The sequence below is a fragment of the Triticum urartu genome, chromosome 3A (genome assembly GCF_056163025.1).
Source record: "Triticum urartu cultivar PI428250 chromosome 3A, HENAU_Tu73, whole genome shotgun sequence".
NCBI classification, from domain to species: domain Eukaryota; kingdom Viridiplantae; phylum Streptophyta; class Magnoliopsida; order Poales; family Poaceae; genus Triticum; species Triticum urartu.
Genome location: NC_141875.1, coordinates 78,056,899 through 78,084,184, shown reverse-complemented (window position 1 = coordinate 78,084,184; position 27,286 = coordinate 78,056,899). Strand labels below are relative to the sequence as shown.

At 43.4% G+C, this 27,286-nt stretch overlaps 1 protein-coding gene across 1 annotated transcript; it reads left to right on the top strand.

Annotated features, from left to right (window-relative positions):
* Positions 1–15,245: 15,245 nt before the first annotated feature.
* LOC147978656 (uncharacterized) lies at positions 15,246–16,829 on the top strand. The gene has a single exon (XM_087516647.1). It carries the CDS (start codon positions 15,318–15,320, stop codon positions 16,578–16,580), a length of 1,263 nt encoding a protein of 420 aa, XP_087372773.1. The 5' UTR covers positions 15,246–15,317; the 3' UTR covers positions 16,581–16,829.
* Positions 16,830–27,286: the final 10,457 nt, after the last annotated feature.

The following is a 27,286-nucleotide window of genomic DNA, read 5'->3' as shown; positions in this document are numbered from 1 at the left end:
CCTCCTCCAACACCTCATCCTCCTCCGTAGTGCTTGGCGAAGCCCTGCCGGAGAACCACGAGCTCCATCACCACCACGCCGTCGTGCTGTCGGAGTTTTCCCTCAACTTCTCCTCTCACCTTGCTGGATCAAGAAGGAGGAGACGTCTCCCAACTGTACGTGTGTTGAACGCGGAGGTGCCGTCCGTTCGGCGCTAGGATCATCGGTGATTTGGATCACGATGAGTACGACTCTATCAACCCCGTTCACTTGAACGCTTCCGCTTAGCGATCTACAAGGGTATGTAGATGCACTCTCCTTCCCCTCGTTGCTAGATTACTCCATAGATTGATCTTGGTGATGCGTAGAAAATTTTAAATTTCTGCTACGATCCCCAATAGTCCAAGGTTCCGCCAGCCCCGAAGAACCAAGTCCGGCACTGGTCTGGCCAGTTCATTGTCTCTATGAATGACCTTTCATGGCTGCTTTCTGACACAACATATTGACATCAATCAAAAAACAGAATTGGCTTGTGACAGGAGGCTCTTTAGGCAACACAGTACAAAGTCCAAATGTTTTGAAAGATTGTTTCACATGCTAGGCGCTCTCCTGTTTAACAGATTAACCAGCTGCTAAGACCACCTCTTTGACACATATTCCGATGACGTCTGTTTTGAAATCAACAAAATCCAAGGCTGGAGCAGGGGCAAAAATGGCCCTCCTGAACGTAAATATTGCTTGTTGGGATTACATGCATGGGCGATCTGGACAACTCGTAATGATTTAGGTTTCCGTAACCGGTTTTCCATTCCCCCTGATCAGGCACTTCCATGGCTTTTTCTTCTTTTTTCTTCTTCTTATTTATTTCTCCTCTTCTTCCTCTCCTCTTCTTCTTCTTTCTTCCTCTTCTTATTTTCCTTTTTCCTCTCATTCTTTTTCTTCTTCTTCCTTTCCTAGCTAGATATATAAAACTTTTCTAAAAATGTAACTTTTGCATACATACATGGGAAAATAATATTATCGGGGAGGGGGTAGGTCGAACCCCCCCCCCCTCGTGTTGAAGTTATCGGGACACGGGGTATATCGACAACGACATATCCGATAAAAAATAAGAAGACGGAGAAGAAATAAAAAGAGGAGAAGAAGAAAGGAATAGAGGAGAAGATCGAAGAAAAAAAGAAAAAAAAAAGAGGAGAAGAAGACTCTATTTTTTTCTTCTTCTCCTCTATTCCTTTCTTCTTCTCCTCTTTTTTTCTTCTTTTTTCCTTTTCTTATTTATTTCTCCTCTTCTTCCTCTCCTCTTTTTCTCCTTTCTTCCTCTTCTTATTTCCTTTTTCCTCTCATTCTTTTTCTTCTTCTTCCTTCTTAAAAATACATGAAGTAGTATTGCTTGCTTTTTTAAAAATAATGTTCAAAAATAAAAGTAGTATTGCTTCCTTTTTCCTCTCATTCTTTTAAAATAAGGTTTTGCCTAATTCATTGTTCATATGAATATACAAACATTTGCATATTTACAATAAATAATATCACCAAAAAATTATATGAACAGAAAAAAATCCTAATTTTTCTAAAAATCTATCTTTTGCATATATACATGAATATATATATATACACACACACAGAGAGAGAGAGAGAACATATATACATACATATATACATTTTTATAAAAATGCAAAAAACAGAAAATCTAAAAAAGGACATATAAACAGATATACACACATACATATACATATAATCAGGAAAAAACATCTATATATATATATGCAAAAAAAGGGAGGAAGAGGGGGGCGGTGCCGGCTCTGACCAAATGGATGAGTCATGGCGTGGTCGGGGCAGGGCGAGGCAGAGGCGACGGCGACGTGGTCGGGGCAGGGCGACGGCGGCATGTGGTCGGGGCAGGGCGCGCGAGGTAGAGGCGACGGCGGCGCGGGGCAGCTGGGGCGACGACGACGTGGTCGGGGCAGGGGCGCGCGGCGTGGTCGGGGCGGGCCGCCGGCGGTAGGACTGGGCATTCGGTTACACCGAACCGATCGGTTCGGTACCTCGGTTAATTTTGGAATTCGGTTTACAGATTTTACTGACCGATCGATATTCTGAGAAACCAATAACCGAGAGTTTGGTCCACCGACGATTCGGTTCGGTCGTCGGTATAACCGAAGAGAGCCAACATGGGCGCCGCTAGACGCAGGCCTGTGGAAGCTATGGCCACCTGGCGCCGCTGGTCGCCGCCGCGTGGGAGCTATGGGCGCTGCGCGCGCTGCCGTATGGGAGCTACTCGTTGGAGCCGGCCGGCCGCAGCCTGGAGCTGGGCAAATCCGCAACGGCGGCGCTGCGTGATGTGGCTCAACTCTGGAGCGCATTAGGATAAGCTGCAGCTACTGTGCCTGCACGTGGATGATAAAAGGGTAGGAAAAGGCTTCATTTTTTTTAACTAGGAAAAGGCTTCGTGTGGTGGTGTTGGATGGTCTGTCTCACATGGATGGGCTATTGGGCTTTGTACGGTCTTTAGTATGGCACAGTAGTATTTCAGTCAGTTCGGGGATTCGGTTAACAAACTCCAACAACCGAATTCACCGAGCTATATTCGGTTTCTGCCATTTGCCAACCGAGCTAACAACCGAATTCTCCGTGCTCGATTTTTTCGGCTTCGGTTTTGGTTTTTTCAGCTCCGGTCTTCGGTTCTCGGTTTTTATGCCCACCCCTAGCTGGCGGCGTGCTTGGGGCAGGCCGGCGACGACGTCGACGAGGCAGCAGAGGGTGGCGACGGTGTCGACGGGGTGAGCTCGATCGGGCAGCCTGGCGTCGTCGTCGGGCGAACTGATGCAGATGATGTCTGAAAAACGCCAAGTGCTTTCTTATATACTGAGAGCATTGGTCCCGGTTCGTGGCACCAACCGGGACCAATGCCACCCTTTAGTCCCGGTTGGTGGCACCAACCGGGACCAAAGGCCTCTTTTCAGCAGCCCAAAGGGCGGGAAGCGGTGGCCTTTGGTCCCGGTTGGTAGCACCAACCGGGACTAAAGGGTGGCATTGGTCCCGGTTGATGCCACGAACCGGTACCAAGACCTTGTGCTGGAACTGGCGCGGTGCGGTGGGATGTTTAGTCCCACCTCGCTAGCCGAGAGGCTTCGACAGTGGTTTATAAGCGCTGCTGCGCTAACCACTTCGAGCTCCTCTCAAATGCAGGCTTACGGGGCTAAAGTCATTTTATCTGCCTGTGGGCCTACTGGGCCTCCTGCGGGCCTGAATCCTGGCCCATGGTAGGGTTTCTAGTCGTATTCACGCCGTGGGGGCCCAGTAGGTGGCACTTTTTTTGTTTTTTTGTTTTCTTTGTTACTTTATTTATTTTATTTTGTTTCTACTTACAACAAAATACTTAATGTTGCTATTTTTATTTTTTTCCAGTTTTTTTGTTTTGTTTTTTGCATTATTTATTTTTCTTTTGTTTCTTGCTTTATTTTTTAATTCTTATTGCTTTTAGGTCAGAAAAATTATAAACTTTCTGTTAGTGCCATTAGTTTTCAAATTTGAATAGTTAAAATTTGAATTCTTTGAAATTTGTGTGAATCACAAGTTTGTGATTAACTTTACTATAAAAATAGTTTTTTCCAGTTTTTTGTTTTGTTTTTTGCATTATTTATTTTCTTTTGTTTTTTGCTTTAATTTTTAATCTTTTTTGCTTTTCGGTTAGCAAAATTATAAACTTTCTGTTAGTGCCATTAGATTTAGAAAAATTATAAACTTTCTGTTAGTGCCATTAGTTTTCAAATTTGAATAGTTAAAATTTGAATTCTTTGATATTTGTGTGAATTCACAAGTTTGTGATTAACTTTACTATAAAAATAGTTTTTTCCAGTTTTTTTGTTTTGTTTTTTGCATTATTTATTTTCTTTTGTTTTTTGCTTTATTTTTTAATTTTTTTTGCTTTTAGGTCAGAAAAATTATAAACTTTTTGTTTGTGCCATTAGTTTCAAATTTGAATAGTTAAAATTTGAATTGTTTAAAATTTGTGTGAATCACAAGTTTGTGATTAACTTTACTATAAAAATAGTTTTTTCCTGTTTTTTGTTTTGTTTTTTGCATTATTTATTTTCTTTTGTTTTTTGCTTTAATTTTTAATTCTTTTTTCTTTTAGGTTAGCAAAATTATAAACTTTCTGTTAGTGCCATTAGTTTTAGAAAAATTATAAACTTTCTGTTAGTGCCATTAGTTTTCAAATTTGAATAGTTAAAATTTGAATTCTTTGAAATTTGTGTGAATCACAAGTTTGTGATTAACTTACTAAAAAATGAGCATTGATGCGCTTACAGAGAAAATTCAACCTAAATTCATAGTAATTTCTATGAATTTCAGAGAAATTCACTCTGAATTTAGGTTTTCAAATACTTTGTCAGGCACAGCATTCTCAGCCTTCCACTACAGCAATTCCAGTACGGTACCGAGCTTTGTGTTGCCATCTTCGCAATTGGGGTACATCCCTTTTTTATGATCCTCTAACATGCGATCGAACTTCAGCTTATCCTTTTGACTTTCGCATTGCGTCCTTGCATCGACAATGACCCGGCGGAGATCATCATCATCGGGCACATCGCCTGGTTCCTCATGATCTTCAGCAGCTTCCCCCATTGCAGCATCATTGGGCACATCGTCTGGTTCCTCTTGATCTTCAGCAGCTTCCCCCGTTGTAGCATCATCGTATTCAGGGGGCACATAGTTGTCATCATCCTCTTCTTCTTCACCGTCTTCCATCATAACCCCTATTTCTCCGTGCCTTGTCCAAACATTATAGTGTGGCATGAAACCATTGTAAAGCAGGTGGGTGTGAAGGATTTTCCGGTCAGAGTAAGACTTCGTATTCCCACATTTAGGGCATGGACAACACATAAAACCATTATGCTTGTTTGCCTCAGCCACTTCGAGAAAATCATGCACGCCCTTAATCTACTCGGAGGTGTGTCTGTCACCGTACATCCATTGTTGGTTCATCTACGTGCATTATATATAATTAAGTGTGTCAAAAACCATTACAGAACATCATGAATAGATAATTAAGTGACCAAATTAATAGAAGTTCATCATCACATTAAAACCAAAGTACATACATAGTTCTCATCTAACAACATATAGCTCTCCAGAGCATCTAATTAATTAAACCATACATTGAAACTATGTAAAACATTTCAATGCGAAAACAAATGCGATCATAATCGCAACTAAGGTAACAATTGATCCAACGGCATAATGATACCAAGCCTAGGTATGAATGGCATATTTTCTAACCTTTCTCATCTTCAACCGCATTGCATCCATCTTGATCTTGTGATCATCGACGACATGCGCAACATGCAACTCCAATATCATCTTCTCCTCCTCAATTTTTTTTATTTTTTCCTTCAAGTAATTTTTTTCTTCTTCAACTAAATTTAACCTCTCGACAATAGGGTCGGTTGGAATTTTTGGTTCAACTACCTCCTAGATAAATAAAATCTATGTCACGTTGGTCGGCATAATTGTCATAAACAATAAATGAACCAAATAGTTATAAAAAGATAATATATACCACATCCGAATCATAGCCAGGACGAGGGCCGATGGGGGCGGATACCAAAACCATCGCACTATATAATAACAAGAAATAATAAAAGTAAGAAAATTAGACAAGTATCTATCTAAAGTAAGAATTTTTTTTTCTTTCAGAAAGAAGATAAGAACAAGAGGCTCACCACGGTGGTGCCGGCGACGAGATCGGTGCGGGTGATCGATGGTGGTGAAGACGGGAGTGGGACGTGACTGGCCACTAAACCTAGACAAATCTCGAGGGAAATGGAGCTTTGAGGTCGATCTTCGAGAGGAGAAAGCTTAACTAGTGTGGCTCGGGCATTTCATCGAACACCTCATGTGCATAGGGGGTGAGCTAGAGCACCACAAAGCCCTCCCCTCGCCGGCCAGAGAAAAACACAGCACTGGGGTGCTCTACTCGCGAGCGAGGGGTATATATAGGCACCTCATTGGTCCCGGTTCGTGGCATGAACCGGGACTAAAGGGAAGCCTATGGTCCCGGTTCAAGCCACCAACCGGGACCAATGGTGGTGGGCCAGGAGCGAGGCCCATTGGTCCCAGTTCGTCCCACCAACCGGGACCAAAGGGGCATGACGAACCGGGACCAATGCCTCCACGAGGCCCGGCAGGCCCCTGGCCTCACGAACCGGGACCAATGCCCCAATGGGTCCCGGTTCTGGACTGAACCGGGACTAATGGGCTGACCCGGCCTGAACCAAAGCCCTCTTTTCTACTAGTGTCGTATGGTTGGAATAGTTGTTTATTTATTACTAAACAGAGAACCTAAGATCTATGGATCCTCATCCACTTGCTAATCTTTTTAAGAGATCCAATTATGATGAACCAGTTGCTAGTGAGTTTTGTGCACTAGATTATCTTTATGAAGTTTTCCTTGAAATTCATGAATCTGAAAAGTGTGATGAATTACTTTATGAAGCGATTCACGATAGATCTTTGAATAAAAAGCATGATTGCAATGATTTTATTATAAATTCTATTTATTCAAATTGTGCTAATAATATGCAAAACCCTAAGCTTGGGGATGCTAGTTTTGCTATGTCCTCTACTTGTTGCAATGATCATGATTGGGGTGATTCTTCTTTTGATCTTAAAAATTTATTTACTCCCCAAGATGATTATGAGATTTATAATAGTGTTTGCAATAATAGTGAAAGTGGGTTTGTAAGAGTGTCAACTTTAGATCCCACATATTTGGATAATGTTCAATCTTATGAAGTTTTTGATAAAAGTGGGTTTGAAAAGGTCATGACTTTAGTTAATGTTAATCCCACTATTTTGGAGAAGTGTCAACTTTGCATGCATGTGGATCGTGTTGAAAATATTTTATGTGATAGCTATTTTGTTGAATTTTCTTATGATCCTACATGTAATTATTACGAGAGAGGAAAATATGGTGGTAGAAATTTTCATGTTACTAAATTACCTCTCGTTATGTTGAGATTGCTATTGTTTCTTTCCACTTCCTTGCATATGCTAGTTTTTGCTTGCCTTGATAATTTGTTTGCCTATAAGATGCCTATGCATAGGAAGTATGTTAGACTTAGATGTGTTTGTCACGTGTTTTATGATGCTCTCTTTGTGCTTCAATTCTTGTCTTTCATGTGAGCATCATTGAAATATTATGCCTAGCTATAAGGCTTTAAAGAAAAGCGCTTGTTGGGAGACAACCCAATATTACTCCTTGATGTTATTTAATAAATAATTTATTTAGCCTCTGTTTTGGTTGTGTTTTTTTGTGTTTAATTAGTGTTTGTGCCAAGTAGAACCGTTGGGAAGACTTGGGAAAAGTCTTGTTGAACTTGCTATAAAAAAACAGAAACTTTAGCGCTCACGAGAACTGCTGTCATTTTTATTTGGAGAGTGCTATTTAGTTAATTCTTTTTGAATATGATTAATAGATAAATTCCTCACGTCCAGAAATATATTTAGAATTTTTGGGGTTCCAGATCTTGCGCTAGCTACAGATTACTACAGACTGTTCTGTTTTTGACAGATTCTGTTTTTTGTATGTTGTTTGCTTATTTTGATGAATCTATGGCTAGTAAAATAGTTTATAAACCATAGAGAAGTTGGAATACATTAGGTTTAACACCAATATAAATAAATAATGAGTTCATTACAGTACCTTGAGGTGGTCTTTTGTTTTCTTTCGCTAATGGAGCTCACGAGTTTTCTACTTTAAGTTTTGTGTTGTGAAGTTTTCAAGTTTTGGGTAAAGATTTGATGGATTATGGAATAAGGAGTGGCAAGAGCCTAAGCTTGGGGATGCCCATGGCACCCCCAAGATAATCTAAGGACACCTAAAAGCCAAAGCTTGGGGATGCCCCGGAAGGCATCCCCTCTTTCGTCTACTTCTATCGGTAACTTTACTTGGAGCTATATTTTTATTCACCACATGATATGTGTTTTGCTTGGAGCGTCTTTTATGATTTGAGTCTTTGCTTGTTAGTTTACCACAATCATCCTTGTTTTACACATCTTTTGAGAGAGCCATACATAATTTGGAATTTGATAGAATACTCTATGTGCTTCACTTATATCTTTTGAGCTCTATAGTTTTACTCTAGTGCTTCACTTATATCTTTTGAGTTTTATAGCTTTGCTCTAGTGCTTCACTTATATCTTTTAGAGCACGGTGGTGGATTTGTTTTATAGAAACTATTGATCTCTCATGCTTCACTTATATTATTTTGAGAGCCTTAGTAGCATGGTAATTTGCTTAATAATAATATGCTTGGTATGCAAGATTAATAATAAAACTTTCTTATGAGTGTGTTGAATACTAAGAAAAAATTGATGCTTGATAATTGTTTTGAGATATGAGGATGGTGATATTAGAGTCATGCTAGTTGAGTAGTTGTGAATTTGAGAAATGCTTGTGTTAAAGTTTGTGATTCCCGTAGCATGCACATATGGTGAACCGTTATGTGATGAAGTTGGAGCATGATTTACTTATTGATTGTCTTCCTTATGAGTGGCGGTCGGGGACGAGCGATGGTCTTTTCCTACCAATCTATCCCCTTAGGAGCATGCGCGTAATACTTTGCTTTGATAACTTCTAGATTTTTGCAATAAGTATATGAGTTCTTTTTGACTAATGTTGAGTCCATGGATTATACGCACTTTCCTTACTTCCACCATTGCTAGCCTCTCTAATACCGCGCACTTTTCGCCGGTGTCATACACCCACCAAATACCTTCCTCAAAACAGCCACCATACCTACCTATCATGGCATTTCCATAGCCATTCCGAGATATATTGCCATGCAACTTTCCACCGTTCCGTTCATTATGACACGCTCCATCATTGTCATATTGCTAGCATGATCATGTAGTTGACATCGTATTTGTGGCAATGCTACCGTTCATAATTCTTTCATACATGTCACTCTTGATTCATTGCATATCCCGGTACACCGCCGGAGGCATTCATATAGAGTCATATTTTGTTCTACGTATTGAGTTGTAAGAAAAATAAAAAGTGTGATGATCATCATTTTTAGAGCATTGTCCCAAGTGAGGAAAGGATGATGGAGACCATGATTCCCCCACAAGTCGGGATTAAACTCCGGACGAAAAAAAGAGGGCATTAAAAAAGAGAAGGCCCAAACAAAAAAATGAGACAAAAAGAGAGAAGGGACAATGTTACTATTCTTTTAACACACTTGTGCTTCAAAGTAGCACCATGATCTTCATGATAGAGAGTCTCTCATTCTGTCACTTTCATATACTAGTGGGAATTTTTCATTATAGAACTTAGCTTGTATATTCCAATGATGGGCTTCCTCAAAATGCCCTAGGTCTTCATGAGCAAGCGAGTTGGATGCACACCCACTTAGTTTCTTTTGTTGAGCTTTCATATACTTATAGCTCTAGTGCATCCATTGCATGGCAATCCCTACTCACTCACATTGATATCTATTGATGGGCATCTCCATAGCTCGTTGATACGCCTAGTTGATGTGAGACTATCTTCCCCTCTTTTTGTCTTCTCCACAACCACCATTCTATTCCACATATAGTGCTATATCCATGGCTCATGCTCATGTATTGCGTGAAGATCGAAAAAGTTTTGAAAATGTCAAACGTATGAAACAATTGCTTGGCTTGTCATCAGGGTTGTGCATGATTTAAATACTTTGTGTGGTGAAGATAGAGCATAGCCAGACTATATGACTTTGTAGGGATAACTTTCTTTGGCCATGTTATTTTGAGAAGACATAATTGCTTTGTTAGTATGCTTGAAGTATTATTATTTTTATGTCAACATGAACTTTTGTCTTGAATCTTTTGAATCTGAATATTACCACAATTAAGAAGATTTACATTGAAATTATGCCAAGTAGCACTTCACATCAAAAATTCTGTTTTTATCATTTACCTACTCGAGGACGAGCAGGAATTAAGCTTGGGGATGCTTGATACGTCTCCAACGTATCTATAATTTTTGATTGCTCCATGTTATATTACCTACTATTTTGGACTATATTGGGCTTTATTTTCCACTTATATTATTTTTGTGACTAACCTATTAACCGGAGGCCCAGCCCAGAATTGCTGTTTTTTGCCTATTTCAGTGTTTCGGAGAAACAGAATATCAAACGGAATGAAACCTTCGGGAACGCGATTTTCTCATCAGATAAGACCCAGGAGACTTGGACCCTCCGTCAAGAAAGCCACGAGGCGGTCACGAGGGTGGAGGGCGCCCCCCCCCCTAGGGCGCGCCCCCCTGCCTCATGGGGCCCTCGAAGCTCCACCGACGTACTCCTTCCTCCTATATATATCCACGTACCCCCAAACGATCACAAATGGAGCCAAAAACCTAATTCCACCGCTGCAACTTTCTGTATCCATGAGATCCCATCTTGGGGCCTGTTCCGGAGCTCCGCCGGAGGGGGCATCGATCACGGAGGGCTTCTACATCATCATCCAAGCCTCTCGATGAAGTGTTAGTAGTTTACTTCAGACCTACGAGTCCATAGTTAGTAGCTAGATGGCTTCTTCTCTCTTTTTGGATCTCAATACAATGTTCTCCCCCTCTCTCGTGGAGATCTATTCAATGTAATCTTCTTTTTGCGGTGTGTTTGTTGAGATCGATGGATTGTGGGTTTATGATCCAGTCTATCTATAAATAATATTTGAATCTTCTCCAAATTCTTTTATGTATGATTGGTTATCTTTGCAAGTCTCTTCGAATTATCATTTTGGTTTGGCCTACTAGATTGGTTGTTCTTGCCATGGGAGAAGTGCTTAGCTTTGGGTTCGATCTTGCGGTGTCCTTTCCCAGTGACAGAAGGGGCAGCAAGGCACGTATTGTATTGTTGCCATCGAGGATAACAAGATGGGGTTTTTATCATATTGCATGAAACTGTCCCTCTAAATCATGTCATCTTGCTTAAGGCGTTACTCTGTTTTTAACTTAATACTCTAAATGCATGCTGGATAGCGGTCGATGAGTGGAGTAATAGTAGTAGATGCAGGCAGGAGTCGGTCTACTTGTCTCGGACGTGATGCCTATATACATGATCATACCTAGATATTCTCATAACTATGCTCAATTCTATCAATTGCTCAACAGTAATTTGTTCACCCACCGTAGAATACTTATGCTCTTGAGAGAAGCCACTAGTGAAACCTATGGCCCCCAGGTCTCTTTCTCATCATATCAATCTCCATCACTTTATTATTGCTTTGGTTTTACTTTGCCTTTTACTTTTCACTTTGCATCTCTATACCAAAAATACCAAAAATATTATTTATCATCTCTATCAGATCTCACTTTCGTAAGTGACCGTGAAGGGATTGACAATCCCTAAGCGCGTTGGTTGCGTTGAGCTATTGTTTTTGTGTAGGTACGAGGGACTCGCGCGTAGCCTCCTATTGAATTGGTACCTTGGTTCTCAAAAACTGAGGGAAATACTTACGCTACTTTGCTGCATCATCCTCTCCTCTTCGGGAAAATCCAACGCGGTGCTCAAGAGGTAGCAGTCCTCTCCTCTGACTTCGGCTTCATCCTCTCCCAGTTCCTTTTTGAATTTGTGTGTTGATCCACGAACCAGAATTAAGTTTGTCTATTTCTGAATTCCTAATGTTATCTCTTGAGTTCATGTGTCGCGCATGTATTGCAATGCAACATTTCATTTCTAAGTTCTGAACCTGAATTTTGTGCCACACTCCATCTCCTCTCATGCATCTCCCCTTAATCATGGTCGTGGTGGTGTCAGGCCCGATCCAGAGGAAGACATGGCCTGTGTTTCTATGGCAGTGGCCGGAGACTCCAATGCGGAGACGCGTAATTAACGGCCGCACGGACCAGCACGTGTAGTGGCAGACGTACAACTGCTGCCTGCACAAGCGGATGGCACCCGGGGAGCCGTGGGCCGACCTCTAGCTATTGTGGTGCACTGTAGGCAGATTTACCCTCAACGAGTTATGCCTGAACACGTGTATCTGTTGGATTGATCTGTCGGTTTAAAAGGAAAAGACAGTCAAATAACCATAAAAGAGAAAGAAAGGGGGAGGCCCACAACCTCGTGTGTAACGATAGCGCCTTGATCAGGAGAGCCCAAAAATCAACTAAGGATTTTGGTCACTACTCATATAAAAGGAAAGGGGGCTTTCGGGAACATTGAGTACACACGTCCAGATATTGTTCCCTAGCCCTCAAAAGTCTACCCCAATCTGATCTGGGGAGCTGCTGCAACGGCGGGAAGACCTAGCCATCTACTTCGACTACATCATCGATTCATCTTGCCTGCATCGAGCAGGCGATCATGTCAATTTCTGTGACTTGTAATGATCCCTACACTAGTAGAAAAAGGGGCTTTTGTCCCGGTTGGTAAGGCCCTTTAGTCCCGGTTTTCGAACCGGGACTAAAGGGTCGGTACTAATGCCTCTCCCCTTTAGTCCCGGTTAAAGGGCGCGGCCACGTGGAGCTCCACCTTTAGTCCCGGTTGGTAACACCAACCGGGACTAAAAAAAATTTTATGATTTTTTTTGAAAAAAAATTAATTTTTTTTTTATTTTCAAAGTTTTGAATTATTTTAACCTCTAGTGTATAATCATCACCCCTCATCACTGCTCAATTTATCCTCTAATCACCCCTCATCATTCCAAATCATCTAACTTCCCGAACGGTCACCCATCCTCCCACTCCCCCAGCCTGAGCACGCTCATCATTCCAAATCATCTAACTTCCCGAACGGTCACCCATCCTCCCACTCCCCCAGCCTGAGCACGCTTAACTTTCGGGTTCTATTCTCTCTCGTTTCCAAGTCTGCACTTGTTGTTTTCCTGACAATAGTAAGATGTCAATCCTATTAACCTTCATGAATTTTGCTTGAGCATGAAGTGACACATTTCACTGTTTGAGTTTGAAACTATTGTTTTAAAAAACAATAATTATTTAGTAACACTAATATTTCTTGAATAATTAGTTTGACCATTGTTTGACCACAGTTTGACCAAATTTGACCAAAATTCAAAATAACTAAAATAATTATTTAGTAACACTAATATTCTAGAATAATTAGTTTGACCATTGTTTGACGACAGTTTGACCACTGTTTGACCAGATTTGACTAGTAATTTTTTTGATTTTTTCCACTCTAGATCTTAAAAGCCCCGTAACTTTTTTTCTGTTAGGTTTTTGAGGATTTTGAAAATGTTTAACGGGGTTCCCCCAATTAAATTCGGATGTAACTTTTCGAGTAGATGATTTTTCATATAAATTTTTTTTTAATCCGAGTTCGTATGCAAAAGTTATGCCCATTTTACAAATTCCAGAGAGATTTTGCAAATAAAGTCGAAATTCATATTTGTAAATTTTCCCAACAAGTAGACCACATATCACATGGGAAACTTATTTTATTTTATTTTTTTTACATTTCCATCATTTTCTTTTGTTTTTTCTAAAACTAAAAAGGCGGTCCACCGGGGGGAGTTTGAAAATGGGACCTTTAGTACCGGTTCGTGCCATGAACCGGTACTAATGCCTCAAAACCCATTAGTACCGGTTGGTGGCACCAACCGGTACTAAAGGTCTAACCTTTAGTCCCGATTGGTGCCACCAACCGGGACTAATGGGCATCGCACCCTTTAGTTCCGGTTCGTGGCACGAACCGGGACTAATGCCATAGCCGCACGAACCGGGATAAATGCTCACATTAGTCCCGGTTCTTGACTGAACCGGGACTAATGGGCTGACCCGGCCTGGACCAAAGCCCTGTTTTCTACTAGTACTAAACCCTTCTCTGTTTTTTGTTTTAGGTGTTCTATATGCAATCAGATCATGTTCATGGCATCCTAGTGATGCAAATATTCTAACAGTGTCGTAATTCCATCCTACTCCATCGGTATCCTTTTAGTTTGCATATAAGATTTGGTCAAAGTCAAACTTTGTTAACTTTGACTAAGTTTATAGAACAAAAATACCAAGATCCACAATATGAAATCAATATTGTTAGATGCATCATGAAATTAATTTTCATACCATATAGCTTTGGTATTGTGCAAATTTATATTTTTTTCCTACAAAGTTGGTCAAACTTTATAAAGTTTGACTTTGACAAATCTTATATGCAGACTAAAAAGAAACGAAGGGAGTACCAATTAAGACCTTACAAAACATCGTTTGCCATATTATAGCAAATTTTTCTTTCCTCCCCTTCGGTGGTGGACCACGCAAATGTGTGGGAGACCAATTCAAGCTCCTTGAGCCGACAGTGGCGTCGACCCTGCTACTGGAAAGGTTTGACATAGAGTTGCGAGGTTCGCCTAGAGTTTCAATCTACTCTTTAATTATGGTCGTTGCATTTGTGATGCTTATGTTCTTGTTTCGTGTCACGAAATTGGTTCATGGTGCGGGAGGGGGGGTACCATGTGGAAGTGTTATAGTATTTTTTAAAAAAAATAGGGGAGTTATAGTATTATTTTACACAAAAGGCTCTAGATGAGCTGACTTTGAATCAACAAAGCCATCAACCGGCCAGAAATTGCATCACTCGCACATACCACATCAGCCAAACTGATACAAAGGAGCTAACAGGAATTCAGTCTACAACACCTTCCATTAGAAGCCTGTAGGAATAGGAAAAGAAACAAAGATGAAATCTTGAAAGCCGATGCACTCCACATATTGGCACCAAAGAAGTCATGGAAGATGAAGCAAAGCGAGGCCAAGACAACCATCAGAGGAGGCACTTGATCCAAGGCATGGTTTTCACTTTTAGTGTAATTTCATCGAAATTTTGGAAAGTTCATTAATTTTGGAAAGTTCATTAATTTCGGTCAAAATATTTCAGCAATCACGGCAGTAATTCACAAATTCAAATTATTATTCGATTTTTGTTTTAATTTGGTGGATCTCAATCACATCGATCCAAGTGGAAATTTTAATCTGGCAGTGCTTTGTTTTCATCTCTCTGAAGATCTGGGAGGTCAGGATTGCTTGCTTCAGACGTGCTTTGTTTTCCTTCTGCACTTCAGATGCACCGCGAGAGACGAGGATATGGCCCGAGCGCGGGAAAAGGGGGCGGGCTGGTTCCCGCCCTTTCCAGTCCGATTTCGTGGCGGGCAGGGCAATTATCGTAGATCAACACCGCGTCGACGCGCTCCCCCTCCCCTCCCCGTCTATATAAGCAGCTTAGCGGCACCGCCAAATCGGCAATCCACGCCAACTCCCCGACCGACTCCTCCACCCATCCATCGACGGGACCAAGAAACTAACCCTAGCCGACTCCACCTCCATCGATCCATCCATGGAGGCGTCCAAGTTCGGCTTCGGGCCCGACACGCCGCCGGCGTTCAAGTTCGACCCCACCGACGCCGACATCGTCGCCGGCTACCTGCTCCCCCGCGCGCTCGGCCTCCCCAACCCGTACGCGCACGCCATCATCGAGGACGACCCCGCGAGCGCCCCGCCGTGGGAGCTCCTCCGGAGGCACTACGGCAGCGGCCGGGTCGACCACGCCTTCTTCTTCGGGCCCCCCGCGAACGGCCGCCGCAAGAGCCGCACCATCAAGGGCGCCGGCGTCTGGCAGGGGCAGAAGGGGTCCCAGGGCACCGTCACCCTGCTCCGCCCCGGCGGCGGCGAGCTGGACGTCACGTACAAGCGGTACGACCTCACCTTCTGCCGCGCCAAACACGGGGGCAGCACGGGGTACGTCATGCACGAGTACGAGATCATATCGCCGCCGCTCCCCGGCACGGTGCTCAGCCGCGTCAACATCAACAAGCACCCCAAGAAGAAAAGGGCCGCCGCCGGCGAGCGGCCAGGCACGAGCTACCAGTACGATGCCTCTGCGATGCCGAGCGACAGCAGTGGATTCAGTTTCAGTGACGCACAAGCCGGTGCTCTCTGTGGCGGCAACGGCGGTGGCATGCCAGATGCCGGCTGCTATTATGCTCGTCTCAAGTATGCGTTCCCGGAGGACTGCTGCCTCCCGGCCACAGATCAGCCTGGCGCGAGCTACAATGCGGCGGCGATGAATAGCGACGGCCAAGGATTCGCCGGCGCTCAAGTTGATGCTTTCTCTGGTGGCGGCATGGTGGATACGGACGCCGCGTACAACTATTACGGCCAGTACCAAGAGGTTGCCCCATGGTCTTGTCAGCTGGGCCAGAGCCACAACCACGGCCAATACTTGTCCGGAGATGCCGCCGTGATGCGCTCCCACGGCGAGGGGTTCAGCGTCCAGCAACCAGCCGGTGCTCTCTCTTGCTACGTCGAAAATGCCGCCCTGATGTGCTCCGGCGGCGAGCAACAAGCCGGCGCGCTATGTGGCTACAACAATACTGGCAGTGTCATGCCAACTGAGGGCGCGAGCTCAACTATTTCGCTCCGCGATGGCGGGGAGAACGGAGACAAGATCAATGATGTCTTGTTCGGCAACCACGACGGCGAATTCAACCGTGAGATGAGCGACCAGGAGATCTACGACGTCTTGTTCGGGGACAACTACGACGGCCACGTCAATTGTGAACAGAGCGATGCCGGTGACGCGGCCACAAATCCAGAGTGAATTAGTCGAAGCAATGCCTCTGCGATGGGATAGTGTCTCGAGTACACTCTCTTAGAGCACAATAAGCACTTATTTCTAAGACTCATCTAGATGTGAGGTCCCTTTGTTTATCCTTGTTTGTTTGTTGGGCCATGCTACGCGTCGGCCGACGGATCTTTTAAAAAGATCCACCGCCTCGCGAGCCGTCCGATTGTACGAGGCGAGCCGTCCGTCTTTCTTCTCTTTTTCCTGCAACAATGCTCTTGTTGCAAAAACTCTTCTTCTCTAAGTTTTTGCAACAAGTGCCATGTCAAAAATCTCTTCTTCTCTAATTTTCTGCAATAGGATCTCTATTGCAAAATATTCTCTTCTCTAATTTCCTGCAACAAGACCCCCGTTGCAAAACTTTTTTCTTTCCTATTTTTCTGCAACAAGACCCTTGATGCAAAACTTCTTCTCTATATTTCTGTATCAAGACCCTTGTTGCAAAACCTCTATTGCAAATAGGACCCAACATCTCCAGCCTCTTCTATGTATTCATGCAACAAGGCTGTTGTTGCGAAAACTTGCTAAGAACGCCGATGACTGCAACGGAGAGAGCACCCCGTAGTCTCTGCAGCACCCGCATTTTTACGGCGGAGGAAGGACGCCAGTGGCCACCGCTGATGTGGTGGCAACGTGCTTGTTTGAGAAGAGGTGGGGATGAGATCCATGAAAAGAGGCACTGGATGAAGAGATAGAAGTAGGGGATGCGAGGGTCAATAGGAGAGTGTGTGGCTGTTGGGATAAGGATGCAGAGGTGAGCGGTAGATGTGCCCCACATGGGACACGTGGCAAGCGGGGAAGACGACAGACGCGTGTGAGTTTTCAGCCATGGTCCGGAAGGCCACCGCAGGCGGAGGCTGTGTCGTCCTCGTCGCCCTCCCTCATGTCTGTCTGCAACAGGCTGTTTGTTGCGGTATGCCTTTTCGAAACAAGTGCCCAGTTGCAAGAACTGGAGTGCATGATGAGATGAGATCAAAAAGAGGTTGTGGATGAAGGTTGGATTCAACGCGTGGATAGAAGAGATAAATAAATGCGGGCATTTCGGTGGAGATAGAGATGAAGAAGAGAAGCCTTGCGTTGGCCTGTCAAGACTCATGTCAAACATAGAACATGGCTGATGTGTGAGGAATGATCGGCCGGTTGACCATTAGCTTTTCCCTTGTTTCTTTGAAAAAATATATTCTTTTTGCGTCTAAAATATGTGCGCCCACGGCAGCACAGTACACTAGCTGGCCGTTCGTGTTCTTTTTCTCTTCCTTTCTACCTGAAGCTAGACACTACACTCACGGGCTAAATACCGGGCTTTTAGAGAGTGACTCTGAGTTGATAGGGGTTGATTGGATTAGGGGGGGGGGGGATTGGGCCCCACCCACCTAAAAATCAGGGGAGGCAAGGTAAAGTTATATGGAAGCAGCCCGTAAAAGCCTGTAAACATCCGATGCATTTAGCATTTTTGAACAAGAAAAGAGGAAGCTCCAGTCTCGCCACCCCCTTCACGCATGCTACAGCGCCCAACCTAGCACGTGCTATGGCACCCTACCTAACTAGTATGTGGCTTAAATTTTGTGTCTAGTGCACATACACTAGAGCATATTTGAATGGAATTAGCAAATTTGAAAAAAAATCACAAATTAAAAACAAGTTAGTGAATACAAGAAATATGTTGTGAAATTGTAAATACTCCATGAATTTGGAAAAGGATCATCATTTTTAAAATAAAAAATAAAAAATATGACTTCTTAAAAATTTCATGATTTTAAGAAAATGTTCATGACTTTCATAAAAAAGATGAAAATGAGAATAAGAAGAAATTATAAATATTTTTGAGAATGCGGAGATGTAATGCCCGACAACCCTCCTCCTGTCCCTAATTGCAGTCTCGTGTCGAGAATGGATATGCAACTGAGAAAAAAAATAGTTTGCGCCCAGTTTGTGTGTCGAGGATGGATTTGCAACTGAGACACAAAAGGGTCGGACCCCCAGTTGCATATAAGAATGGAGTTGTAACTGAGACAAAATGGGTCGAGCCCCCAGTTGCTTATCGAGAGCGGAGTTGCAAATGGAAAAAGAATTGGTTGGCCCCCCATTTATGTATCGAGGGTGAACTTGCAGTTTAGATAAATAAAAGGTGAGCCCCTCAATTGCATGTGAGATGTGTAGTTGGACTTGCAACTGGAACAAAAAATGGTTTGTGTATCAGTTGCATGTCGAGGGTGGACGTGCAACTAGGACAAGAAAAATGATGGGCCCCTGTTGCATGTCTCGGTGTGTACTTGCAACTGAGACAAGAAAAGGATGCCCCTAGTTGCATGTCGGAGGTGGAATTGCAACTGGACAAAAATGTTCGTCTTCCCAGTTATGTGTTGAGGGTAGACATGCAATTGGAACAAAAATGGATTGGACCCAATTGTGTAGTGAGGATGGACTTACAACAGAGGCACCTTGATTGGGACCCCAGTTGCATACCGATGGTGGACTTGCAACTGGGACAAAAAATGGTGTCCCCGACCCAATTGCATGTCAGAGGTGTAGTTGGACTTGCAACTAGTAAATAATTGGGTTGGGTCCTAGTTGCATGTCGAGGGTGGACTTGCAACTGGCACAAGAAAAAAATACAGGGCCACCAGTTGCATGTCGGGGTGGAGTTGCACCTAGGACAAAGATGGTTGTGTTGGGGAACGCAATAATTTCAAAAAAAATCCTACGCACACGCAAGATCATGGTGATGCATAGCAACGAGAGGGGAGAGTGTTGTCCACGTACCCTCGTAGACTGCAAGCGGAAGCGTTATGACAACGCGGTTGATGTAGTCGTACGTCTTCACGATCGACCGATCCTAGTACCTAAAGTATGACACCTTCGCGATCTGCACACGTTCGGCTCGGTGACGTCCCACGAACTCACGATCCAGTAGAGTGTCGAGGGAGAGCTTTATCAGCACGACGGCTTGATGACGGTGATGATGATGCTACCGGAACAGGGCTTCACCTAAGCACCGCTACGATATGACCGAGGTGGATTATGGTGGAGGGGGACACCACACACGGCTAAGAGATCAATGATCAACTTGAGAGTGTATGGGGTGCCCCCTGGCCACGTATATAAAGGATGGAGGGAGGAGGAGGTCGGCCCTCATAGGGCGCGCCCAAAGTGTGGAGTCCTACTAGGACTCCCTAGTCCTAGTAGGATTCCACCTCCCACATGGAATAGGAAAAAGGGAAGGGAGAAGGAGAAGGAAGGAAGGGGCGCCCCCTTTCCCTAGTCCAATTCAGACCAGTCCATGGGGAAGGGGCGCGGCCACCCTCGAGGCATTTCTCTCCTTTCCCGTATGGCCCATTAAGGCCCAATACGAATTCCTGTAACTCTGCGGTACTCCGAAAAATACCTGAATCACTCGGAACCTTTCCGATGTCCGAATATAGCCTTCCAATATATCGGTCTTTACGTCTCGGCCATTTCGAGACTCCTTGTCATGTCCCCGGTCTCATCCGGGACTCCGAACAAACTTCGGTCATCAAATCATATAACTCATAATACAAATCGTCACAGAACGTTAAGCATGCGGACCCTACGGGTTCGAGAACTATGTAGACATGACCGAGACTCATCTCTAGTCAATAACCAATAGCGGAACCTGGATGCTCATATTGGTTCCTTCATATTCTACGAAGATCTTTATCGGTTAAACCGCATAACAACATACGTTGTTCCCTTTGTCATCGGTATGTTACTTGCCCGAGATTCGATCGTCGGTATCTCAATACCTAGTTTAATCTCGTTACCGGCAAGTCTCTTTACTCATTTCGTAATGCACCATCCCGCAACTAACTCATTAGTTACACTGCTTGCAAGGCTTATAGTGATGTGCATTACCGAGAGGGCCAGAGATACCTCTCCGATACTCAGAGTGAAAAATCCTAATCTCGATCTATGCCAACTCAACAAACACCATCGGAGACACCTGTAGAGCATCTTCATAGTCACTCAGTTACGTTCTGACGTTTGGTAGCACACTAAGTGTTCCTCTGGTATTCGGGAGTTGCATGATCTCATAGTCATAGGAACATGTATAAGTTATGGAGAAAGCAATAGCAACAAACTAAACGATCATCGTGCTAAGCTAACGAATGGGTCAAGTCAATCACATCATTCTCCTAATGATGTGATCCCGTTCATCAAATGACAACACATGTCTATGGTTAGGAAACATAACCATCTTTGATAAACGAACTAGTCAAGTAGAGGCATACTAGGGACACTTTGTTTTGTCTATGTATTCACACATGTACTAAGTTTCCGGTTAATACAATTCTAGCATGAATAATAAACATTTATCATGAAATAAGGAAATAAATAATAACTTTATTATTGCCTCTAGGGCATATTTCCTTCAGGTTGGCCCCACATTGTGTGTTGAGTGTGGACCTGCAACTAGTTGTGAACAAAAAATGGTCAGTCCGTGTTGCGAGTCGAGGGGGGCTTGCAACTGGGTGCGAAGAAAAAACGTTTTGCCCAGTTGCGAGCCGATGGTAGCCTTGCTACTAAGGCAATAACAAACACACTCCTAGTTGCGAGTCATGGGTGGACGGTTGTCAGTCGAGAGTGGAGTTGCAACTAGGACGACAAACACACTACATGCCCAGTTGCGAGTCAGAGGTTGACTTGCAATTGGGGCAACTACATCTACAAGCCCTAGCCGCGAGTCGAGGATGGACATGCAACTAGCGCAACTACAACTACAAGCCAAGTTGCAGTCGAGGGTGGACTTGCAACTAGGAAAAATACCATGGGACCAAATTTGTGAATCGAGGGTGTACTCGCCACCAGGAGGACAACGAACTATGGTCCCAGTTGTCGAGGGTTGACTTGCAACTATGAAAACCAACAACTATGGGGCCTAGTTGCGAGTCGGGGATTGCATTGCAACTAGGAAAAAAACAACTACACGGCCATTGGCCAGTCAAACATGGACTTGCAACTGGGACACCCACAACTACGGGGCCAATTGTGAGTCCAAGGTGGACTTGCAGCGAAGGCAACAAAATTTACGAGCCTCGTTGCAAGTTGATGGTGGGCTTGAAATTACACCCTAGTTGCAAGTCGAGGATAGAGTTGCAGCTGAGACGACAAACGAATTACAGGCCCAGTTGCGACTCGAGGTTGGGCTTGCAACTGGGTTGAAAACAAACTATGGAACCATTTGCAAGTTGAAGGTGGACTTGTAACTGGGGCAACTATAACTTCAAGCATAGTTACGAGTCAAGGGTGAACTCGCGAGTAGGAAAATACAACTACAAAGCCCAGTTGCGAGTCGAGGGTGGGCATGCAATTGGGATGACAAGCAATTATGGGTCCAGTTGTGAGTGGAGCGTGGACTTGCAACTGGGACAAAAATAAGAAAACTACGGGGCCGTAGTTGCGAGTCGACGGTGGGCTCGCAACTCGGGGGAGAAAAACTAAGATTACGGTTGCAAGTCGAAGGTGGATTTGCAACTATGAAGTCAAATAGCGATGTACCGCAGTTTGGAGTCGAATATTGAGTTGCGATCTGGGATGACAAAACAGCTACGGGCCCAGTTTCGAGTCAAATGTGGACTTGCAACTGGGACAAGAAAAAGGCGAGCCCCAATTGCATGTCAACAGTGGACTTGCAACTGGGACATGCAAGTTGCATGTTGAGGGTGGACTTGCAACTAGGATAAAAGGGTCAGACTCCCCACCCCCTAGTTACATATCAAGGGTGGAGTTGTAACTGGGGGGAAATTAGTCAGGCTCCCAGTTGCATCCGGGGGTGAACTTGCAACAACAACAACAACAACAACAACAAAGCCTTTAGTCCCAAAACAAGTTGGGGTAGGCTAGAGGTGAAACCCATAAGATCTCGCAACCAACTCATGGCTCTGGCACATGGATAGCAAGCTTCCACGCACCCCTGTCCATAGCTAGCTCTTTGGTGATACTCCAATCCTTCAGGTCTCTCTTAACGGACTCCTCCCATGTCAAATTCGGTCTACCCCGCCCTCTCTTGACATTCTCCGCACGCTTTAGCCGTCCACTATGCACCGGAGCTTCTGGAGGCCTGCGCTGAATATGCCCAAACCATCTCAGACGATGTTGGACAAGCTTCTCTTCAATTGGTGCTACCCAAACTCTATCTCGTATATCATCATTCCGGACTCGATCCTTCCTCGTGTGGCCACACATCCATCTCAACATACGCATCTCCGCCACACCTAACTGTTGAACATGTCGCCTTTTAGTCGGCCAACACTCAGCACCATACAACATTGCGGGTCAAACCGCCGTCCTGTAGAACTTGCCTTTTAGCTTTTGTGGCACTCTCTTGTCACAGAGAATGCCAGAAGCTTGGCGCCACTTCATCCATCCGGCTTTGATTCGATGGTTCACATCTTCATCAATACCCCCATCCTCCTGCAGCATTGACCCCAAATACCAAAAGGTGTCCTTCTGAGGTACCACCTGGCCATCAAGGCTAACCTCCTCCTCACACCTAGTAGTACTGAAACCGCACATCATGTACTCGGTTTTAGTTCTACTAAGCCTAAACCCTTTCGATTCCAAGGTTTGTCTCCATAACTCTAACTTCCTATTTACCCACGTCCGACTATCGTCAACTAGCACCACATCATCCGCAAAGAGCATACACCATGGGATATCTCCTTGTATATCCCTTGTGACCTCATCCATCACCAATGCAAAAAGATAAGGGCTCAAAGCTGACCCCTGATGCAGTCCTATCTTAATCGGGAAGTCATCAGTGTCGACATCACTTGTTCGAACACTTGTCACAACATTATCGTACATGTCCTTGATGAGGGTAATGTACTTTGCTGGGACTTTGTGTTTCTCCAAGGCCCACCACATGACATTCCGCGGTATCTTATCATAGGCCTTCTCCAAGTCAATGAACACCATATGCAAGTCCTTCTTTTGCTCCCTATATCTCTCCATAAGTTGTCGTACCAAGAAAATGGCTTCCATGGTCGACCTCCCGGGCATGAAACCAAACTGATTTTTGGTCACGCTTGTCATTCTTCTTAAGCGGTGCTCAATGACTCTCTCCCATAGCTTCATTGTATGGCTCATCAGCTTAATTCCACAGTAATTAGTACAACTCTGAACACCCCCCTTGTTCTTGAAGATTGGTACTAATATACTCCGTCTCCATTCTTCTGGCATCTTGTTTGCCCGAAAAATGAGGTTGAAAAGCTTGGTTATCCATACTATCGTTATGTCCCCGAGACCTTTCCACACCTCAATGGGGATACAATCAGGGCCCATCGCCTTGCCTCCTTTCATCCTTTTTAAAGCCTCCTTGACCTCAGACTCCTGGATTCGCCGCACAAAACGCATGCTGGTCTCATCAAAGGAGTCGTCCAGTTCAATGGTAGAACTCTCATTCTCCCCATTGAATAGCTTGTCGAAGTACTCCCGCCATCTATGCTTAATCTCCTCGTCCTTCACCAAGAGTTGGCATGCTCCGTCCTTGATGCATTTGACTTGGCCAATATCCCTCGTCTTCCTCTCTCGGATCTTGGCCATCTTATAGATGCATTTGAGATAAAAAAAAGGCGGGCACCCAATTGCATGTCAAAGGTGTAGTTGGACTTGCAAATATGACAAAATGGATTCGGCCCTAGTTGTGTGTTGATGGTGGACTTGCAACAAGACCAAGAAAAAGGCGAGCCCCCAAATTGCATGTCAAGGGTGGAGTTGCAACTGGGACAAAAAAATGGTTGTCCTCCCAGTCGCGTGCCAACGGTGGACTTGCAAGTGGGACAAAAATGGACCGGGCTCCAGTTGCATATCAAGGGTAGACTTACAACCGAGACAAAATTGGTGGGGCATCCAGTTGCATCTTGAAGGTGGACTTGCAACTGGGATTAACAAAAGGAAGACCGACAATTGCATGTCAGGGATGTAGTTAGACTTACAACTAGCATAAAAATGGGTTGGGTCTAACTAGATGTCAAGGTTGGACTTGCAACTACAACAAGGCGGCCCCCAATTGCATGACGGGCTTGGGCATGCAATTGGGACAACAAAGGTCGGTATCCTAGTTATGTTTCGAAGATGGACTTGCAGATGAGACAAAAATAGCTACGCATTGGGTTGTGAGTCTATGGTTGACTTGCAACTGTGGCAAAAAAATCAAGGGCCCAGTTGCGTGTCGATGGTTCACTTGCAATTGGGTTAAAAAAGGGTCAGACCTAGTTGCGAGTTAATGATGGACTTGCAACTGGGCCAAAAAAGGCAATCCCGAGTTGCAAGTCGATTGTAGACTTGGAAACAGAACTGTAGAATAAAACTATCGGGCCCAGTTGCGTGTCAATGGTTTACTTGCAACTCAAATACAAAAAAGTCATGCCCAGTTACGAGTCAACGGTTGACTTGCAACTGGTACAAAAAGTCACCCCCTCTAGTGGTGAATTAATGGCAGACATGCAACTGAGGTAAGACAACTAATTGGGTCAAGTTGCGAGTTGACGATGGACTTGCAACTAATGCAAAAAAAGAGTCGGGACCTATTGCGATGACAAATCAAACATCAAGTCAAGTTAGGAATCGAGGGTCGACTTGCAGCTAAAGAAAAAAAAGAGTTGGACCTAGTTACAAGTTAATAGTGGACTTGGAGGAAAAAAAGGTCGATCATAATTACAAGTTGAGGGTAAAATTGTAACTAAAGCAAATAGAAAGAAGCACAAAAAAGGTTAAACAAAACATCGACTCTAATGAAAAATAAGACGAAAACGAAAAGAGGAGAATGGGGAGAGGCAAAGCAGCCAAAGAATGGAAGTGATAAAAAAGAGGCAGCAAACAAAGCACCATGTATCTTCCGCTTCTACAGTGCAGACCAATACCAAACGACAAAAAAGAGGCATGAAAATAGCTAAGAAAAAACATAGAGGCTGGATAAAAAATGAGCCTAACAAAAATGGGCCGACAACTGGACATCGTGACGACGTAGAATCCATGAAAAAAAGAAGCGGATCAAGTTTGCACAAAATATTACAACAAAAAGATCAGACGGACATGCCAGTCTAGAGCGGGGGAGACACTTACAGTTACGTATCCAATGATGGACATGTAACCAAGAGAGTTGTGGGTCAATGCAACTGGGCTAAGAGGACATGCAATTAACCACAATTTCTTTTTTCTGCACTGGCTACAAAAAGATTCATTCATCCATTCCTACTCAAAGAAATAAATATGTATTTGAAAAAGTTCATGAATATGAAAAATATTCATAAACTTGAATTTTTAGAATTCAAAAAATAAACATAAAACTTCAAAACAAACAAGAATTTGCAAAAAATACAAATTCAAATAATGTTTCTAAATGCAAAAAACTACTCGTGATTTGAAAAATATTGATGAAATATTTTTTCACAAATTTCAAAAAAATGTTTACAAAATTAAAAAATAAACAAAAAAACAAAAATGGGATAAGGAAAGAAAACAAAGATGAAAAATGGAAACAAAAAATAAATGACGCGCAACACGGGTTCAACAGATGGAAAAGAAAAACCACACTACTGGGTGAGATGGGAAATGGGAATGAGAAAAGAGACACCGGGGAAATGGGAGGATAACATTCGACGAGAATACGTAACAAAGCTAACACTCTTTTCAATTCTATAAACCTTGCGTAGGCTTGAGAAAAAAAAGAATCACAACACAAACCATACATAAAACACAAGGCCACACCCACACCGGACGCATGTGCTGGGACACGGAGCAACGCGCAATAACTGAAGACCAGTGCCACGCGAGACACAAGATAGACACATGTGAAAAAAAAACTTTTTGCACGAATCTTGCAGCTCTAATCATGTGGAGAACAACTTAGATGTGACATAACTAAAAACATCTAGATGTGAATTAGTCATTCTGTATTTCTAATAGTTCAAAAATCATATTTTTATATGGGTCTGTCTAGACCTCATCAAGATGTGATACAACAAGGAACTGCCTGTTTTACATTCGACTGAAATTGAGTCATATTTTCGGCCATCCAGAGTTTGACAACTGCCATCTGTCCTGCGCTTCTTTCATGTCCTCTGAGGCTCCGACCGTTGCTGTCCTTTCCTCCTCCATCACTGTTGGAAATCACAACATATTCCATTGAAACAACTAAAAGTTACTCCCTCCGTCGCAAATTTCTTGTCTTAAATTCATCTAGATACGAATGTATCTAATACTAAAAGGTGACTTGATACATCCGTATTTAGACAAATCTAAGACAAGAATTTTGGGAAGAGGGAGTACATTGTAAAACAGGACATTTAGTGAAGCTTAGTGTAATTACAGTGTAAACCAATTTTAGTGAAGGTTACTGGAAATCACCACATATTCCAGTGACATATTTAGTGGAAGTTAGTGTAAGTACACTGACATTACACTGTATTTACATAGAATAAATTATGAATTGAAATTACAGTTCAATTTAGACTGGAATTTTCAGAACATGGCATTGTAAGTAAAGATATTCAGTTATTAAGTGACACAAAACTTAAGTTGCATATAAAATGAAAGTAAAATTACCGAAAATTACAGAGTTTTCTATGACAAAATGGTTCAAATATTATGACAAGGTTGTCATTGTAAACAACTCAGAAATGCATTGTAAAAAATTAGACTAGATAGAGAACACTACTCAC